Source organism: Epinephelus fuscoguttatus, linkage group LG16 (genome assembly GCF_011397635.1).
Source record: "Epinephelus fuscoguttatus linkage group LG16, E.fuscoguttatus.final_Chr_v1".
In the NCBI taxonomy this organism is placed as follows: Eukaryota; Metazoa; Chordata; class Actinopteri; order Perciformes; family Serranidae; genus Epinephelus; species Epinephelus fuscoguttatus.
This window is the reverse complement of record NC_064767.1, coordinates 32,505,030-32,526,519: the sequence shown is the minus strand read 5'-3', so window position 1 is coordinate 32,526,519 and position 21,490 is coordinate 32,505,030. Positions and strand designations below refer to the sequence as shown.

The 21,490-nt window shown below is 41.8% G+C and overlaps 1 protein-coding gene across 2 annotated transcripts in view; it reads right to left on the bottom strand.

The window, feature by feature from the left end:
* ttc7a (tetratricopeptide repeat domain 7A) overlaps nt 1–21,490 on the bottom strand; it is a 71,270-nt gene that overhangs the window by 15,545 nt on the left and 34,235 nt on the right. For both annotated transcript variants that reach the window (XM_049600381.1, XM_049600382.1), the window contains exons 13-20: nt 17,761–17,878; nt 17,399–17,456; nt 17,067–17,139; nt 16,796–16,956; nt 9,153–9,269; nt 7,089–7,201; nt 6,332–6,466; nt 2,691–2,893 (exon numbers count right to left, since the gene is read on the bottom strand). In XM_049600381.1, coding sequence (XP_049456338.1) covers nt 2,691–2,893; nt 6,332–6,466; nt 7,089–7,201; nt 9,153–9,269; nt 16,796–16,956; nt 17,067–17,139; nt 17,399–17,456; nt 17,761–17,878 — 978 coding nt within the window. The remainder of the gene's footprint in view (nt 1–2,690; nt 2,894–6,331; nt 6,467–7,088; nt 7,202–9,152; nt 9,270–16,795; nt 16,957–17,066; nt 17,140–17,398; nt 17,457–17,760; nt 17,879–21,490) is intronic.

Below are 21,490 nucleotides of genomic sequence, written 5' to 3'. Positions count from 1 at the left end.
CACTTAAGATTAATTTCCTGTATATGTGTCACATGGGTATTGCCACTGCCAGGCCCCTTTAGGAGACTAGCAGCAGTACTAAGTGGATGTATTCCAATGGGAAAAGTCAATATGAGTACAGGTTATGACCATTTCCTGAGCCCCATGGTCACTGAAGTAAATATTGGACCCATTTTCCACAAACCCCAAGCCTTCTACACATTCTGACACCAAAATGGCATGTTTTTCAGACAGACAAATCAGGAGACAATTAACTTTGCTTGAGACATGTCTCTGTTTTATCAACATACTCTTGCGAGATCTGGCAACAACTGACGTGATCTTACACTCAGCTGATATCAGACATTAAGGTAGCACATACAAGTAAACGGCAAAATAACAAACATTGAATTTATACTGTACATAGTGTTATATTGTTTTGAAACTGATTTCATCCATCCACACAACATTCACAACACTGGTGGGGGTTATTTCACAGTAATTAGTATCTAGTTCCTCAAATGTTCAGGCAGAGGGTACTTGCTCTAGCTCTGGTTGAGAGTGAGAGGCTGTCAGCAAATAGTCTGTTGGGCACAGGGAAACGGAGATCTGTGTATGTACATGAGACACTAAAAAAGAGGGTGGATCAAGGGGAGCACCTGTTGGTCCAGGAGCTTCGCCTCGATGACGACTGTTTCCAGGCATATTGTAGAATGACTCAGGGGCAGCTTGACAATCTGCTGTCTATTGTCGGGCCGTATAGCTCTGGGTATCCAGCAACTGCTACCACCAGTTTCTCCTCCATTGTTTACCAAATGTAAACTTGCTGTTGTGACCATGGCAAAAAAAGAGATGACATGGGGAGTTTTCCCGCTCTGAATTTAAGTTTTTTTCAAATTGAACGCTTTGGCAAAAATGGCAGGTGCTTAGAGCTCAGAGACGTGAGGCGCGTCACAATGCAAACACTGCGAGCAAAACTCTTCATTCTCATTTAAAACAATTACAAAAAGCTGAATCCAACAACTAAAACGCTTTCTGTGTGATCAGGTCCTAAGGAGACCAGAATGCATACCATTATGTACCATTGGTACAGCTTGAAATGCCTGAGTACCTTTGTCACCAGTATACGAGGCTAACTCACTCTATATAGCCTTTTGAAAACAGAAGGAATTTGTTCATTTCAAAAACAGCATTGATTATAAGTTGCTGCCATAACTACCTCCATGTAGCAAGCTACTATTAGCCACATAGCATCGTCATTTCTGTTGAATTACACAAAAAAACCACAAATGTCATCTGCTAATATTGCTGTCTTCTCAGGATGGATCAACACTGCTGTATACAGTATAGTTGATTATTTGAGGTCAACTTAGTGCACAGCCTTTTCAGAAAGGAGAGATCTGTTCAGCTCTGCCAACACACCTGATTCAGCCTAATGAGGTATTGATTAGATATTGATTAAACATGCCAGGATACATTAATGCTGTGATGAAGAATCACAGATATTCCAGCTGGTATTGATTGCTGAATCCTTTCAAAGCAAAGACATTGTTGTCTGTATGATTTATTCATGAACTTGTTTAGTCTGTATTATACTGTTTAAAATTAGGATAGGTGTTTAGGTATTTATTAAGTTTTTACTGCAGTAAAAACTGGGAGCAGTCACCTTTACTATCTTTTCTAGGAAAGACTAGTGCAGTAGACCACTTCTCTTTTCTTTTATATTATTTTTATGCAATAAGACTGTGGGACTTTGGGATGTCATTGATGTCTTAAGATGCCAGATTTTAACCTGCTGAGATGCAATCACTTGGCATGAAAAGACAAAGATTTCATGGGATGACATCATTAGCCCAACTGGCTGTGTGTGTGTGTGTGTGTGTGAGTGTGTGTGTGTGTGTGCGCGTGCGTGCGCGCGCGTATGTGTGTGTGCACTGTTTGTGTGCACTGTTTGTGCAGTGCTGGAATGTAACCAACATTTATTCAAATACTGTACTCCACGACAGTTTTGAAACATTTTACATTAGTAATTCAATTTTATGTCAACAGCATATGCATCAATAATTATAATTCAGTAATTTAATATATATTATTCTGGGATGGGACATTTTGCATAATGAGTACTTTTACTTTTGGTACTTTAGCATATGTTGATGCCAACACTTTTGTACTTTTACTGAGTACAATTTTGAGTGCTAGATTACTTGTAACAGAATTTCTACACTGTAGATTTGCTACTTTTACTTAAGTAACTGACCGAGGACTTCCTCCAGCACTGTGTTTTTTTTCTGCACACAAACACAGTGCTGGACTTCCCCCAGCACTGTGTTTGTGTGCAGTTACAAAGAGCTGACAGAATATTATTTTTTCTAAGTTCTGATTTAATTTTGTAGATTTCAGAAAACACTCAATTTTGTTTGCATTCCTACATGACTGCGTGTGTGAGCCTGACGCAATTCTGAGGTTCTTGAGCCAAATACACTGTAATGTAATTTAGTGAACTCAAGTAAAGCATTAAAATTGTATGCACGGATGTGTGTATGCCCATGTTCAGAATTCAACGGTAATTTAATAGACTCAAGTAAATCAATTAAAATGTGTCAGTGTATTCACGCATGTTGTGGATGGGTCAGTATGAGCACAATGACCACTGAGCAGAATGTTACATTAAATTTAATTTAGCAGCCTCTAAAGATTTAGCTGTCTCTCACCATGTGCACAAGAATGCGCTCTCCTGTGGGATGGATGGCCAGGGCCTCGTCGTACAGGCCTTTGGCTTCGTCCAGTTGGCCCCGGAGCTCGGCCAGGCAGCCCCGCTGCAGCAGCACCGAGTACGAGTTGGGGAAGAGTGAGCTGGCCTCGGATATGCAGAACTGGGCTTCCTTTAGCCGACCGTCCGCCATGAACAACTCCCCTGAAGGAGAAGATGGAGAAGGAGGAGAAAAGAAAGAGGAGGTACAGGAGGGAGAAAGGAAAGAGAGTGATGCAGGGAGGATGAAGCAGGATAATAAGAGGTGAAGAAGGATAGAAAGCAAGGAAGGAGAGGAAAAGGGAGTCAAAGGAAGGAAAAGGGGGTGAGAAAATAAGAGATGAAGGAAAGATGGAGGAAGGATCAGAGAGAGAAGGAAAGGACAGAAATATATTCATCCCATCAGTGACATGTGAGAGAGACTTAACTGTGAGTTCAGCAGCATTATGTTAATGTAAACTGTACAGCACTCAAATACAAACACAAAACACTGCTCTTGGATGGACCCCCAACACACACACACACACACACACACACACACACACACACACACACACACACACACACACACACACACACACAAAGACAGTGTGAAAGAGAGAGTGGGTGCAATGAAGTGCCTGGGAAGTCATGAAAGTCTTGCCTAAATATGGCCATCGCATACTAACACTGCCTGCCTCCTTTCTTTGCTGCCGCTGGGAAGATGAGGACAGACCCCAGGCACACACACACACACACCCACACACACACACACACACACACACACACACCCCTACACACACACGCACACTCAATCACGCCTACATGCAAGTCATCGTCCAATAAGACTTGGACACAGAGCTGACCAGAGGGTCCGCCCCTGGGACTGGGGCAGACCAATATCAGGACGGGATGCTGACGCAGGGAGCTGTCAATCATCCTCCTGAGTGGACGCTGGGTCAACACTCAGAGAAACCCTGAGAAAGAAAGTCTTCAGCTCTGACAGCAGTCAGTGTGCGTGTGTTACAGAGAGAGATAGTGAACTGTGTTGCATAAATATATTGCACACGCCGTCTGCTCCTGAGCGCAGTGTGAACCCATGTGTGTGTTTGGTAGTGGATGTTTTGTTTGTTTACCTGTGTCTCATAGATGCACAGATGGGAAATACTTAGTGCATGCATGCTACCTCGGCGAGATGAAAAAGAGCCATTTCCCAGCCTCAGGGTTCCTTTTCATAGCTCTACTTCGGGGAAAAAGGACTCAGTGAATGCTCCCTGGTTATGTAAGGCCTTTTCCTGCTCCTCACCTGAGCTCCCAGAGAAAAATATTATTTCAGTGCTTGCAGCCCATCTATATGTTTGCAGGTATATGTGTGTGTTTGTAAGGTTACATATGGCTAAGTCTACCAGTTTTTTTCCCCTGTGTGGCCAATGAAGATGTGAGATTGTGAGAGGAAGTGACTGCTGAGAAGAGGAATGCTGGGAAGGAGAGAGGGGGGTACAACTGGCTCAGAGTTTAGAGACCCACCCCTGCGCTCATCGTACACACACACACACACACACACACGTAATTTAGTTTAAATCAGCAGCAAGCGGATTCTATTTTGCCTGTTCTCAGCAGAGGAATCGCAAAGTTCAAAGGTTAGACGTAGAAAATAACCTTCGAATTACAGTAGGCCACAGGGGACACAACCCCAAAGCCCCTCCAACCATCCCATCCTGTGCTATTACACGCTGGTATGCTGGTTGCATCACTGCTTTTGCTCGGCCACTGTATGGATTCCCGTTCCCATTCTCATGCCTCATCCACTCCAGCTGAGTGGAAGGATGGAGTGTTTATTTGTGTGGAGCATCTCTGCACTCCTCTCCCTTCATTTCCTGCTAATGCTCTGCTCTCCTGTAAACTCAGGCACCACAGGCAGACTGAGGCTGAAGGGGTGGAAGTAATAGCGGTATGCATCACTGCCATTCTGCCCTTAATAGAACAGTGGCTACATGTATGCAGGTACAGCGCACATTCCAGCATAAGGTATGCAGTCTTTATCGGGGCTGAAATGGTTCTACCCACTAAATTGTTAAACATGTCTTTGTATACTGTTGTATGTGTAGACAGAAAATGGCTGCAGTAATCACATTAAATTACGTTGTTTCACACAGTAACAACTTTATCATCTCCAGCAAAAATTGTTTTGTTTTATATCTACATCTGATGAGCAGACACCTCAATATCTACATCCCTTATGCTGCAGGGTTTTCATGCCTTTCATATATAGGTGACCCGAAGTGAATTTCTCTGACTGCAGTGCTCAAAACGTGATAAAATGTGCGCTCACGTTGTGCCAAGTGAATAAACGATATCTCACTCCCCAGAGAGATTGAGATTCAACTGAGCTTGTAAGCAGGTCAGTAAGCTGTGTAAGACAGTCACACAGTAGCATCTGCACAGCACAGGCTGTGTGGAGAAGATACTCATTCAAAAGTTGCCATCTGATATTGTTATTTTTAATCTAGTTCGATCTGTGTCATAGACTGTACAAAATAATGAACTTTGCATCCGTGATGTCACCCACTGGTTTGTGAATCTGGGTTTTATGGCATGGTTACGTCATCTAACCCTTGTGTCACTGTGGTAGCCTTTTATCAACAGATGGCGCCCACCTGTCACTCAAAGCATCCATGCTCTTAATTATACATAACTTTAAGCCTTAATAAAATTTAAACAGGTGTGTTACATAAAAATTCACTCCCATAAAGTTGTCATGAACAGGAAAAAATAGCTATAGGGACTCAAACTGTTTTTTGTACCGGGCTGTAAACATGTTTATTTCCACTGTAAAGCTGGCCATTTTAATATGGGGGGTCTATGGGGATTGCGCTTTATGCTTTTGGTGCTGGCCACAAGTGGCCATTAAAGGAAATGCAGTTTTCTGCACTTCTGCGTTTGTTTGAGTTTCCATCCTTACTGAGGCCATAACTGTCTGGATATAATTGATCAATTCACTATGCTAAACCATAGATAGGTGTGGTCTAAGGATTGATCCCTGAGGTACACCATATGTTCCCTCTCACAAGTAACAGCATTACCATCAGCCTCAGCTGCATTTTGTTTTTACTGCATGCAATTATGCTAAACTAATGTGGTCAACATGGCAAACATTATACCTGCATGACAAATTTGGCTTCATAGCACTGTCAATATAAGCATGTTAGCATGCTGATTTTGTATTCAGCTCATAGTGTGGTTCAGTATACAGTTGCTAGCATGGCTCTAGACTGTTAGTCTTGTAAGATATTTATTGCTGCAAAATGTTAGATAAAAAGTGAAGAACTGGAAAGCTTTAATTGTCTGACTTCACTGTATTGTCTATTTTGCACTTGCCAATATGATTATCATTCAAAAGGCTTACTAACACTGGAAAACACAAAACCTTGAAACCTGATTGCCAGCTGTCAGACAAACATTTCCGCATAGTCAATTTTTTGCATGGCAGCTGGCTGACTTGCACCACAAACAAAAGTGAGAAAAAAAATCCTGTTAACAGAAAAAAATATAAAATCCAATTTTACAAGAGATTCAAACCCAAAGGCCTGAAAAAATGTTGTTATAGTTGAGTTGTTGTCATACCAGCCTGCAGCCAAATGCGTTCCAGGGTGGTCCAGATATAGGTGGGCCCTTGGCGACGGGTTGAGCTTAGGTCCGACACCTCAGAGAGTGCTGCTTCCAGACGAGATACTGCAACTGATGAAGGGCTCAGCGAACCTGTGAGGGGAAGTGAAGGGATAAGAAATGGTAACCATTAGAGCTGAAAATTACTGTACCTTTTTAATCAACAGAAGGAAATCCTATCCTGCTTGGCAAAGTGATTACACTGAAACACAATGAACACTTTAATAGGTTACAGATACTGAATGATAAGCACATGTAAACAATGTTTTGTACCAAATATGTAGTAGAAACATTTAAATTGAATTCAGAGGCCTTCAAATAGGCCAATGTAACAAAGATCATTTGTTCATTTGCCATCAGAAAATATGCAATGACAGAAGAGAGCCATTCTGAGAAAAACAAACATGACTTTAATTCTCTGTTCATTTTCAGAACATCAATAGATTTCCTGAGACTGGATGGCAATCGAACCGACCCCTGACCTTGCACGACTCACAGGTGTAGAGGTGAGTCAGATCACTGATATTTAATGTTTCAGGCAAACATAGCTTTAATCCTCAAAAGGTCAAACTCTGACCGACACACTCACCTTCCTCACTGGTATTTACACAACACCAGAGAAAAGGGAGGATGTGTTTAATTTAAAATATGCCAATCAGTTCAGTATGCTGCAATCCAAACATGTAGAAAGGCTTTAACCAGTGAGGGAGCAGACCAGTGGAGGCGTCTTGGAAGTCAGGCAGGGTGAGGTGGATGGAGGGTTTCCTGGCTGTAGGGCTGACCTCTGCCCTCTCAGCCATCGGTATACTGCTGCTGTCATCTGTCTCACTGCAACACACATTCACACATGTACAGTGCAGTACAAACAAAATGAAGAAACACACTCACAAGCACAGATACTACATATACAGTACTGACATAAGAATCATAAGGCTTTGTAAATACTTCACATCCAATGATTCTTGATGTTTGCAGTTCGTTTTTACATTAATACATCAATGGCCATTTAATTTGGAATAAAAAAGTTCTATCCCACCAAGTGACCCTCTAACTTATATCATTAAGGGTTGATCTGTGAAGCCAGTCAGTGCTCAGAATGTGAAACCAGTCGGGTTCTGCCTCTGTGTTGTCTCACTGTTTGTGACTACATTTAAAGGGATACTTCAGATCTTTTAAAGTGGGGTTGTATGAGGTACTTATCCATAATATATAACGTTACCTACAGTAGATGGTAGTCAGCATGTAGAAGCCAGCAGGACTACCACTATAGAAGCTAAGCAATGTCCTGTGGACAGGGGCAGCAGCAAAACATCACCAAGCTGGATGGATATTTTTAATTAGGCTACCGAATCATGTCCCCAAAATGTTTGTGTTACTGACCAACAGGGGTGACGGTGATGCAGAAGAAGAGCGTGGGCCGGCATGGATTTGGTTGTTAACGAATGAGCGCCAGTCATAAAACCGGTTAGTTAACTGCAGGTGCAGGAAACTGTCAAAGGTCTTGATTCTTTGCATCTTTCAACTTCTAACTGTTCATGTTGGCTTGAACACCACAAACGTAGCTTGTGGCTTGTGTACTACAACTGATTTTGGGTATTATAACAAAGAGTGTTAACTGTCTAAAAAATGGAACCTTATAATTCCAAGGAAAAAATCAGCATATATTGTAGGTTTTACTGGCAAGCCTTGTGCTAGAAAATTAGAAAATCTATAACTTAAAATGTTATAGGATATTAATATAAAATATTTAGGCTATCTCTAGGGCTCCAGTTATGATGATGAATAATAGAGAATGTCAGTTTTACGATATAAGATGTGAAAACTCTGAGGCTCAATATCTGAAAACCACTCAGAAAGAACCTGATAATTGATTGTCATGATATATCATAAATGCATGAGTGCATGAATACACACGCAATCTAACAAACTATGGGTAATCAATACTAAAGCAGCAAAAGGATTCTACCTCCCAGTTTCATCATGCTCAGGCCATAAAAAACACACCACATTCTCCAGTACATGATGAGCACAGTAGCCCAAATGTATGGATAGATATATGAATAAATAAACAAGCCTAAACAAATAAATAAATATGGCTATAAAACAAAGTCTTAAGTAAATAAATTAGGTTATACATATATAAAAATGTAAATAAAAATAAATAAGTTAGTCTGTGTTGTTCAACAAATAAATGAATTGGTTTTTATTTTTAAAAAGGACTATTTTTAAATGACTACTTTTATTAATTTCAGGGGACTTTAATGTTATAATTCCACCTTTGTGTATTTTAGAGGGTCTTTCTGTTAATATGTCCAATTTTATTTAATTCAGGGAACTTTTATTTTATAGTTCAATTTAATTTATTTCAGCTGACTTTTATTTCATAATTCCACTTTTATTTATTTCAGCTGACATTTAATTTATAATTCCACTTTTATTCATTTCAGGCGACTCTAATTTTATTTCAGGGGTTCTTTTTGTTAATATGGTCAGTTTTATTTATTTTAGGGGACTTTAATTTTATAATCCACTTTAATCTATTTCAGGGGATTTTTATTTTTTAATGCCACATTTATTTTCCAGCTCATGTTATTTCCGTCTGTTATGTTCAAATGAATGGGGTGTGGTTATCTCACAGATTCAGACTAAAGCAACAGCACCTGAACAGCACTGAATCTCTATCTCTTGCTCCACATTTATTTTATAGACATATTTATTTATTTAATGTTGACTTAAATGGCATTCCATACAAATGCACATCTCGCATGCACTCACTCACCTGGAGCGGCTGACATCATAGCGGCTCTGCCAGTGTTGCAGCATCTCTTCACAGGTCTGCAGGGCAGCAGCCGGGCCAAAGAGGGCCTCTTCAAGCTTCACCTTTGTGAACAGCAGACTGGACCAGAAAGCAGACACACATTAGTCATCCTGGTTTAATCTTATGCTGCTTTTTCATGTTGCATTACCACATCATGCAGGTACTTGTATACACACACACAAAGTGGACCAAAACAGTATCTGCTGTTTTTGTACCCGTACGGACATTAGACTGTAAACTGAGTGAATGATCCTGGAGCAATGTTTATGTGGGGCCAAACCCAGTCAAACCTGTTCTTATTATCACTGATCATATTGTCTACAATGTGTACACACAATATGATATGACATAATTCAACGTGATGAAAAGACGAACAATTGTACCGCAAGTTAACAATGAAGGCGGGCTTTCAATACTGCCCTGTGGAAGAGCACTGGAGACTATATGATATTATCCTATGCAGATGACAGTGGGTGATTGTGTTATGAAAAATAAAGAAGCATAGAAATAAGCATAAATGTACATAGTCACGTCCATGTCCAAGTGTTTGAGCTCCTACAGTAGCTGTGTAAATGCTCAGGGCCCATAAACATCTCACTGATGTATGCGGACAGAGGCACACGTGGATCGATACAAACAGAGGGGGTAGAGATAGTCATCTACAACAAGCTTTGAGAGTGGATGTACTGTGTGTGTGTGTGTGTGTGTGTGTGTGTGTGTGTGTGTGTGTGTGTGTGTGTGTGTGTGTGTGTGTGTTTTGCAGTGTGTTGAGAGGTTGATGAGTAGAGACCATAGAGTGTTTCTGCTCTGCCCTTTTAGTTGAAGACAACTGGTTAAGTGATGCGGGAGTCTCTGATGTGAGCGTGTGTGTGTGTGTGTTTGTGTGTGGTAATTGCCAGAAGGGGCTCTCAGAGGATGCAGTCCGTCATAGGCATCACTCATCCATGAGTGTGAGGAGAGAGAGAGTGAGAGAGGCAGAGAGACTATGGTGTTGGACACATCCGACGCCCGCCTGCCTCGTTGTCCACTGCTTCCCTCTTGTTGAAGGCTCCTCCAGGTCCAGGAGGAATAGAGGGAAGGAGGAAAGAAAGGACGAAAAAATGGATGACGGGATGGAGGGGGGGCGAGGATCAATAGCAGAGCGAGACGAGCCCGTGTCAGGGGAGAAAACTCTCAGTGAAACGCGCCTCGTTACCGACTCACGGGTCGGTGGGCGATTGAGGGCAGGGTGTGTGTATGTGTGTGCGCAAAGGGTGTGAGGAGAAGATGGAGGGATGTTGGAAGAGGAAAAAAAATTAAAGTGCATGTGAGTGTGGGAGGGAGGAGGTTGGATATTCTGACATGTGGATGACAAGTGCTGCCAAGGGACGCTGTGTTAAGGATACGCCTGCCAGTAGGGGTCCACCAGAGTGTGTGATTGTGTGTGTGTCTCTAGGCTACCCATTACCAGTGTGGCAAAGCATTTAAAAGCACTGTGATGGTAGAAACCCATCCTAGTGTTGAAATGTGACAAGGTGTATGTGTGTGGGTGTGTATCATTCATACAAAGACCTGACTACTCTTGCTGTGTATCCTGGATATGCAACATAAAGAACGACCTAAACTGCGTTATACTCTACTTTTCTCAAATAAAAGTTTGCATTTAATGGTCTCTCTGGTTTTTGTTAAGCTAAAATCAGTGAAACTCTGCGCTTCCTGCTGATTTTTCTGTCATAAAAAGCAGAAGGTATAAACCTGTGTACATAAACATTTGGGGAAAAGTGCATTTTGACAAGAAATATCCAGTCACAGAGTGGGAATATTGATGGGTGGAAGCAAAAGATTATGCTGTTGAATAAACTAATTTTGTAATCTGCAGCTTAAATCAATCCATCTTTAACTTTGGAGTCAGCTTTTGTTGAATTCAGCAATTCAGGATTCTTCTCCATGGCAACAGCTCAACAACACTAGTATTTAGAGCTGTTGGCCATGCTGAAATGGAAGCTAAAACACCATTTCTCCTAATCAAAGTTGGAATAATTGAAACACCAGACATAAACTTACATAATCAGTATGTTATCTGGGAGACTTCAGTGTTTCTATGTTAAGCAACATTAAGGATGTTGTTGAAAAAAATTGAAAACACTTCAGGAGCTGGCGGCCCACTGAAAAACAGTGAAGTACAACCAACTGTAAATGAGGAAATAGGGAGAAAAACCTAGGTTTGCATTAACAGTAAACAATTTTGTCAGAAGCTAATCAGAAAACAGGGTAGGCTGTGCTAAAATATGGTAAGATAGACTCATAAAAACTGGAAAAAATTACAAATAAAACAGTGATTTAAGGTTGTTTTGACTAGCGCCCTTAATCTCACTGCAAGTGTGGCCACTATTTGAGAATTTACTCGCCTTTGCAGTTTGATCACACATTTAAACCCCCTTGAGTCTTTGAAAATTGTGCACATTATAGTAAGTAATATCAAACTGATCTGAGTCATCTAGATATAGAGTATTTTCCACTTTGTTATGCAACATTCGATCACAGCCAGTGTTTCCCTTGCAGCGTCACATAAGATAGATTTCATCAAGATTACTGCACTCAAAACTACACATCAGATTACAAAGGCTGTCATTTCTAGGCTCCTGAGAATGAGCCTGGTGAGTGCAAAGCGTAGTGTTTGAGGATGGATGGCAGTGAGCAGTGTAACTCGGTGTAAACGCTTGGCGGTGGCCAGCTAAGAGCAGTGAGTGCCAGCGTAAACTCCATATAAAAATAGCTAATAATGTTCCCTTGAAAAAGTGGTACATCTACAGTACTACTCATTCTGCACTCCCACAGATCAGAGTTTGTATTCTCTGCAGGCACATGGACATATATATATATATATATGTATATATGCATGTGCACACACACACACACACACACACACACACACACACACACACACACACACACGGTATATACAGTGCATGCATAGAGTGCATAGAGATTAACACACACAAGCCTGTGCAGACATGCTTGCTTTGTGTTGCAGAGCATAAGCCAGGCATACATGCGCACGCTGAGACACACACTCATACAGATGCACACACATGCACATACACAAACACACTTGCTCATGCTGCAACATCCCGTCAGATGAATGCAGAATCAAAGGCTGGGATTAATCATTCTCTTTAGTACAAACTGCGAGACCACGATCACTCCCCCTTCACACACACACACACACACACACACACACACACACACAAAACCCTCCCCCTCTCTCGCCTCAGCTCTCTCAATCTGTAGCAGAATCCCATTTCACATTGAAATGCATGCCTGTTTACTGGGTGATTAAAATTTCAAAGAAAGGGGAGAAACGGAGACAGAGAGATAAAAAAGATGAGAGGCAAAGAAAGAAAGAGAGGGTGAGAAAGAGAAAGGGAGAGAAAGTGAGGAAGAGAAGGAGAAAGAGAAAGAGAGACAGGAGCCGGGGGTAGAGGATGTGGGAGAAAAGGAGGAAGGAGAAATTCAGTGTGCTACAGTGAGCTGACAGTTTGCTGTGGTGCAGAGAGGCAGTAGCTAACAAGAATCACACACATGCATGCACACACACACACACACACACTGTGACACACAAACGTGTATGTGCCAGATTACAATCTAGCACACACGTACACCCACATCCCCCCATCCTCACAACACTACACAAACACACACGCGACTGTCGCGGCATGCCCAGCACCATGCACGATACAAGCTTTGATCTCTGATGCTTGCTCACACATCCAAAGCAAATGATATTCAATGAGCTTGTTACTGAGAAAACACCTCCTTTCACTCTCTCTCTCTTTCTCCACCTATCTCTCCGTCTCGATCATTCTCTGACTGAGGTCTGCAACTCGGCCTCAGTCCGACGGGTCCCAAGGGTAGTGATATATTGTGGCCTTGTTTGGATTCATTTTAATGTGCAAATTGCAGGTTTCATTTGATTTTAGGGCTAAAATATTGCTGACAGTTAAATTATGACAATTATGTACTTCTTGTACTTTTCTTACTTGGAACATTCTTCACTGTTTGCATGTAAGCAAACATTCACAGATGTCTTTTCGAGACCACAGGTATTTTTTTTTTCATACTTTTGTACAGATTTTGGACATAATGTTAGCATGTCTCGTTCAAACTTGCCTCCCAACAGAGAGATGGATTATCCATGGTGTTGTGTTGTAGAGGTCAGAGAAATATCTGTGTCTGTTCTTTTTTGGAGATGTTTACTTGAATCTTAGCAGTAGAGTAATTCCAGCAAACACAACTCGGCATCAAGCTAACAGGTCTCAACTTACTGGCTAGCTAACAACTTGACTGTGTGTCATATTAATTAATCCCCACTTTGTCAGTTTTTACTGTTCTTTGAGAAAATAGCAGCTGGCTAAGATTTGGATAACTACTGTTCAGGACTTTTATTGTAATAGTGTTCTTCTGCAGTTCAGTTTTGGTTTATAAAAGCTGCATTAATTGCTAATGGATAATGTGTAAACAAAGCTTTGTGTATTCACACAAACAGCAGACCTGTATTTATGTTATCACTAATTAAAACTGTGGCTTTTGGTCACCAGATTAATAAAAGTCATATATTTACTCTCCTTTCAGCTCTGTTTTGGTCTACACCAACTCCTGAAGGAAATATCAGGGTCTTTAGCTGCTAAATGCTCAACTGTGCTCACCAGCTAGTTGCTAGCTTCATCTGTTTGATGTTTGGGGCAAGGCACATAGTGTGAAATAGTTTCCTACTGGCAACATCCGGAGCTGAAAAATGAAACCAACAAGGAAGTGCAAAAACTACAGTTTCACTAATGGCCACTTGAGGCTGGCTCTAGAAGCCAGTCAATCCCCACAGACCTCCATGTTAAAATGCTCAACTTTAAAGCACAAAAAAACATGTTTACAGCCTGGTAGCCTACATAAAAACATTTTTGATCTCCATAACTAATGTCAACTCTCATGACAACTTTAAAGGTGACTTTTTAAATAACTAACCCATTTACATTTTATTTAGGATTAAAGCTACGCAAACTAAGGTCGGGCTGCTTTCAATGATGATAGTGTTATCTGCTTCTTAGTCAGCTCCACCCCTCACTCCTCCACAGCGCCAGTTTCTCTACCAAATATGGTCATTTCTGGCCCCCCCAAAAATCAAGATGGTCACAGCTGAAATGCCGAAATCAAGACTTCAAAACGGAAGTCCATATTTAGGTTAAACTCTAAAACAATGAGCTGAAAGATGTTAAAACATGCTATAGAGCTGAGGGGAACTGCAGAGTCCCTTGATCACTTTGTGTGGGTTCACTCTAAATGACACCTTTTACATTACACAGTAATTTAATTCATTAATATAATATAAAAATATTGATTAGTGCGGCTTTAAGTGATTGCTGGGAAACACTGTTATGATTGACTTAAGGATATACTAACAGAATTATCAATGAGGAGAGAGGTTGTCTAACTATTGCTTATTGTGACATCACCCCTGATAAAGTTTCTATGTTATATGCTACAATATATGATACTTTCAGTAATATTCACAGTAAGTTATTCAATCTTTATGGGCAGTTTAGTAAAGCAGCAGACTAGACCATGTGTGTGTGTTACAGTGCTACACTCAAACCTGTGCTGCTACTTTGAGAGAGAGAGAAAGGGATGAAAAAGTGTGTTAGCTGTTGGTCCCAGGCCAGTTGGGCCCAGATGAATTGGGCCAGGTCAGGCTAAGGCTAACATTTCAGGCCTGTGCAGAACTGTCTTTCTCTCTTCAGCTTTCAGTTTAGTGCTTTAAATATGCTTTACTGGCATGACAGATCAGTGACATTATTATCAAAAAGACAAATCAGTGAATCTTAGAGGTAATAACACAGTTATTGGACAGTCAGTAGGAACTCATTTGAATTCAGCTGTTCCATTCAATGAACTACCACTTTATAGATTTGTATCTCTCTCTCTCTCTTTCTCTGTGACTCAATGTCTCTCTACCGCTCCATAACAACAGTTTGGGAACAACAACTGATGCTGCCTGCTCTACCCATATGACCTCATGGTTACCGGGGCGATGGGGATTCCTGGCGCAGAGAGCAATGTGATTGGCTGAGCCTGGAAAAGAGCTCTTAAATGGGTCAAAGCAGTCAAGTGTCTCTATGGAGGAGGTGTGTGTGTGTGTCTAAGTGTGTGATTGTGCATCTAGACAGAGAGAGAGAGAACAGATTTCATTTGTACATACAGTACTGATCAGTAAAGCTTGTGTAATTATAAAGCCATTCCCGCATCCACCCACTCTGTCTCTGTGTTTTCTTCTTCCTGTCAGGCTCTTACATTCTTCCTTCCCTTCGTTGTTTCATCAATTTGCTTGTTTTTCTGCATTTCCTCTCTCTTCCTCTCCCTCCTGATGTATGGTTGTACCCCATCTGTCTGTGCTGGGACCGTGGAGGCCAACACTGACCCCAAATGGCTGTATTATGAAATGCTTTGCTGGGCTTTGAAATGGAGAGAAAAAAACATCAGGAAGATGATGCAACACGCTTCCATATTATGGTTAGTGTGAAATAATTGGCCTGGATAGTTGTTGTTATCCACGCATGGTACCATGGAGCTTCCTCCACAGCTAATGAATGTTTTGTATTTGTTCAGGATGACGGACTGGAGTCTTTCCTGTGAGATAATGGGAGCATCTTAATCCAGAGCTTGGGGGCTATACTGCTACTGACCTGCCTTCAATGATTTCATTTCAAGCTGGATTGTTGTTTCAAAAAAGTGACATATCAGTTTACTTCTTTGAGTCTTTTCAGCCAAGACAAGAATATAATTTGGGAAAAAAATAATTTTCATTGTCTTTGAAATTGTTTGTCATTAAATCAGATATTTTTAGTAACTCTGATATACTAAAAGTATAAAAGTTATATCATAATATGCAATAATATAACATATAACATGTATATGGATTTTAAACCTTGGTCAATCATGAAACCAAAGGTGGCGGTGAAGTGAATGCATGTAAAGAAATGCCAACCCGTAACAAAAAGGTCAAAGGTTCATTCAGTCCTTGCAACATTTCCTTTCAAAGTGCCCAAAGCAAATCACTGAATCCCTGTCTGCCCCAAAATGATCAGAGTGTAAATGTCCGAGTGAGTTTTCAAGTGTTCAAATCTGCTTAGGGTAGCAGACGGGTGGCTTTATTTGTCAGATGACTCATTTCTGTCAGGGAAGCAGCACTAGGGCTCGGGTCAGAGCTGCAGTGTTAAAAGGGTAAGGGTGTATGACGGGCATAGGTACCGCAATGCAGGCCTCCACTCTGGCACGTCTAAATAAGGCGTCAAGTTTGTGTGTGTGTGTGTGTGTGTGTGTGTGTGTGTGTGTGTGTGCTTGGCCTCCAACACAGTCAAGCCGAGACACCCTATCCCTACGGAGAGGACTAGTGTTAGGATGGGGCCTCGCTGCACCACTCACTGGAGTTACTCTTACTCAAACCCACATAAAAACACCACAGTCTAAAAAGTCCATCTGTACAGCGATCGACTGGTGCCTTATCACCAATTCACCAACACTTCCACCAACATTTTCTGTGACCTGTGTGAGTGGGATGGTGTAGTGGGCTTTACTTGAAGTTGCTGGGGTGCTGGCTGAGGGCCAGGTTCAGGGTGTCCAGGGCATGACGGTGGTGTTTCTGGGCGCTCAGCAGCAGAGTCAGCAGGTGGAGGGAGTGCAAGTCGTCTCCACGGAGAGATAAAGCCTCCTGCAGGGGCTCTATGGCTGCGGATACCTCCCAGACACACACCCATTCTCAGGTATAACTTACAATCTGCAATGTTTTCTAATCATTCATGTTTATGTACAAAACATACAATAATTTTTGGACTTCTTTGCCTATACCTGGCGTACAAGGGCCAGCTGGAGAGCCAGGTACATAGCAATCTGAGCATCCTGGGGGTCTAATGAATGAGCCCTGTGGAGGAAGGAGAAAGGATTGGTGGTTCACAGTGTGCCAGGAGAGCAAACATTTTTGATTGTCATATGAAACTAAAAAAAAGAACAGCAACCACACTAGCAGCTCTTTGAAGTTACTAACAGGCTGACAGCAACAATGTTAACCATCTTGGTTTAGCTAGCATGGCTAAAAATGAAATGCTACATATAAGGATGATTTGAGGAAAGCTACAACAAAACAGAAACATGTAATGGAGAATGGAAGAACAGGAACCTACTTGCTCAAAGCATGTAGTGCCTTTTTGTTGAATTCATCACGATCAGCTTTCAGAGGCGCTGGAGAGACAGAGACAGGACAGAACCAAATGCTTTATCGCCACTATTTCGGCTTTGCTATATTTCAGCAGTAAAAGTAGGCTGTATGTTATGTAAAATACATCAGATGAAAGCAAAGAGGGTTCAACTTACTCTACATTGGTTAACTATTAGCCTAAGCTTTAGCCAGGTGACATTTAGCTTAACTTAGCTTAGCATAAAGACTGGAAGTATGGGGAAACAACCAGCCTGGCTGGCTCTGTCCAAAGCTATTGGACAAGATTGTTTTTACCTTGTAACTTTTTGTTGGTTTGTGTGTCCTTACCATCAGAGGCCTGTAAACTGCAGCAGAGACCCAGTGACAGGTAGGCCCGAGGTAGAAATTCTCCAGCTTCTTCCCCCATAGATGCCACACTCTGCGACAGAGCCTCAGCCTCCTCGAACTGGACACACACACATTAATATACACCCAATAAGTCACTTAAGAAGTTTAACTGTTTATTCTTCAACGGGCAGGTGAAATACTGAATTATTCTGGTCATGATACCAAGACTCAGTCCTAATATACCCTTTGCTCCTACCACTTAGTCCTGCCCCTTTGTTTTACGTGCTCCCTGCTAAGGGCAGTCCGGGGAAGATTTCAACCACTACCCCTTATAATTCTGTTCCATGGGGAAAAGGGACACTCAAAAATGAGAATTAAGGGTAAAAATCAGAAGTGGGATTGCGCCCAGTAACCTGTAATTTGAAACAAATAAATCTCTCAGGAGCATTGTGAAAAACTGTTGCACTGTAAAGCAGAACCTGCAACATCCTCTCGTACATGAGTGTGTGAGAAGAAAAAACTTTGCGGCACTGAGCCGTGAATGTGGCTAAGGTGCAGCAGGGGAATGGAGTATTGATGGCTGAGCCCGGTGTGAGTTTAGTGTGAGGACAGTCCGAGCAGACTCAAGGACGACGCAGAGTTGGCTGAAGGACACACACATACACACAGGCTCGCCCACACACACAGCAGTCAACTGCAGGCGGTGTGTGGCCGAGCCGAGCCGAGGTGCTCTGAGCCGAGGAGAAAGTGTGTCACTCTGTGTGAGGTATGGCTGGTGCTGGGCGGGCGGGCAGGTGGGTAGGTGGGCGTAGGGGGGTAATGCCTTTGACGGCACGCCAGCACAACAGCGAGCCAACTGCTCTGACACCCTCCCCTCTCCTCCCCCTCCTCCCCCTCCTCCTCCTCTTCTTCCTCCCTTCATCCTCCTCTGCGCTCTCTCTCTCTCTCTCTCTCTCTCTGTGTCTCTTTCTCTGAATCCAGCCCTTGCGAGTTCAAAGCCTGCACACAATAGCCAGTCATTTAAACACACAGCCCGTCCATGCACATCTTAGGAGGATTAAGTTTTTTTTTCTCAGTTGAATGGTGTGAAAGAAGAACGTGTCGCTGTTGTCGGGTGAAAACCTTGCATCTGCAAAAATGCTCTTCAAGAATTTATAAAAGCAGCTCTGCTTTCAGATCGCCAGTCATGCAGTTTGCAGTGATGTCATGTTTGGAATGGGTTTCATGTGCCCTAAAATCATTTTTCATATACATGTGTAGGAGCTCTCTGAACGATATTAAGAAATCATGAAGGTTTGGTCTGGTCTGTGGGCTAGTGGGCCAATGCAGTGAGTAACAAAATGTTACTGGGTAGATAATAGTCCAGACTGTCCAGTGGAGCTGATGGTGGATAATGGTGGCCCATTTTATGTAATGCCCCACTGCACTATGGCCATAGTGTCCCATTGTGATTAAGGCTGTAAGCTCCTTAGTGTCTCCGGCCTGCCGTGATCTCCAGCCACTGACAGATGTGCTCTCTCCGTTCGCCCCTGTTAGCTCCTCTTTTCTAATCTCTGACCCCTTTCTCTCTCTCTCTGTCTCACTCACCCCCCACGCTCTCTCATTCTCTCTCTCTTTTTGTCCATCCTAAATACCACTGCTGATGTGACTCTCTCCCTCCTGCACAGATCACGAACAGCAGGACTATCCAAGCCGGCCAGGGCTTCACGGTGATGCATATCTCCCTGTGCGACCCCAGTGTCAATCCTGAAACATTAGCAACACAGTGCTGCTGTGTTATGACTTTCTATGTACACATTAAATGTTCTTTAAAGCTGACGTCCATGTGGTGCAGAATTATATGACCCAACATCACCTTTCAGCTTATCATCTTATGAGTGTTCCCTGAAGCAGAGACAGCAGGTGTAACTAAATAAAAATGAACATGCACGGATTACAAAAACTGATCGTCCAGGATACTGTGTTTGTCTGCAGATGAAGACTGGATCCTTGCTACTCAGACTGTAAACTATACAGTTTTAAGCTTTATATACATATATATATATATATATATATATATATATATATATTTGTTTGGCTTTGTGACAAGTCTGCTGACACTGACTGGTACATCTACTTCTGACCCATTGTCACAGGGTGCATGTCAATGAATTTAACACAGTTACACTGATGAGTGGTTTTCCGCTCACAGACTGTCATTTAAACCCGCCCAAAGAGGTAAAACTATACGGTATACCACAAGAAACAAGAGTAAGAGTCAACAGCCATGCTGGCAGCTCTGTGAGGCTGCACTTAGGCACAGTGGTGTTTTGAGCTAAATGTTAACATCAGCATGCTGACATGCTCGCAATTGTAATGCTTATAAACTGATGTTTATCATGCATAGTGTTTACTATGTTTACCCTGTGGCAACCCCAAGGGAAGTACAGTGGGGGCTGTGCCTCCCCGGTACAATTACCGGCCCCCACTGGCAAAAATAATTATATAAGAGGCTGTGGCATGATCAATTTTTAAACAAGCATCAAGGTAGTGGTATTTTGTGACCTAGACAACCTAAGGCATCCATTGGTACCAACCATATCAATATAGCTTGTTGGGAATGGGTCTAAATAATGCTCCAAATTATGTTAAATTTTGGCGAGGAACAACTGGCATGGCCATTTTCAAAGGGGTCCCTTGAAGTCTCATGTCAAAATAGGGGTACTCACAAGTCTCCACTTAACTTGAGAAGACTTGTTCCCAGTAAATGTTTCATTTCTTCCAATCAATGTCCTCTTTCAAATTAAAGCTGTATATCTGTCTTTTAAAGGAAAAGGACAACCAGCCTATTTGAAGAACAATGAATCACCTAACATGATACAGATACATAACACATTAAAACAGGATTGTTTTATGTAAACTGTTACTAGTATTAGTCTATGCACATCGGATAATTAGAATTATTAACTGTGAAATGAGAAATCACAGTCTATCAGTATGTGACATCTTCACTCTTCATATTGACATAGTCTACGACTGTCAAATTCCTGAAATTGGCTTTTGGTTTTGGTGTGTCACCCCAAGATTTTCAGAGGCCCCATCTGGCCACCCCTATGAAAAATTCCTGGGGGCACCACTGTGTTCACCATATCTTTATTTAGCATGTTCACACACTAACATTTGCTAATTAGCACTAAATACAAAAAACAGCTGAAGGTGTTGGGAATTTCATAGTTTTGCAGTTATTTTGTCATAAACCATGCATGAATGTGTGTATTAAATTTCATTGTGTGTCCTGTAAAAGTTGAGATATTTCAGTCTGAAACAGAGTGGTGAACTGAACGACAGACTGGCCGACAGATGGACCAACACTGCCATCCATAGAGGTCCAGAGTTGCTAACATGACTAAAAATAAGCAAACATTTGAAAAAAGTTGGAAAAATAAACTGTCACAGACTTTCATTTCTTCTTATTTTGTACCACAATAATCACCTCAGGACCCGTTGTGGGGATCCTGATCCTCAGGTTTGGAACCACTGTTTTAAGAGTTGATGCACTAGGTTGCGAGCAATTTGAGCAAAGAGGGATTTTCCTTTCTTAGATAGTTTCGTTTGAAGGATTTCCAGAGGGATGAAGTAGTGAAAGTGTCGAAGATTTCACAAGGAAAAAAGCAAAACATTGGCGAGTCAGAAAAAAAAACTAATTTTGTACTGCACCGATACATTTTGTACCTTTTTACTATGATCATCT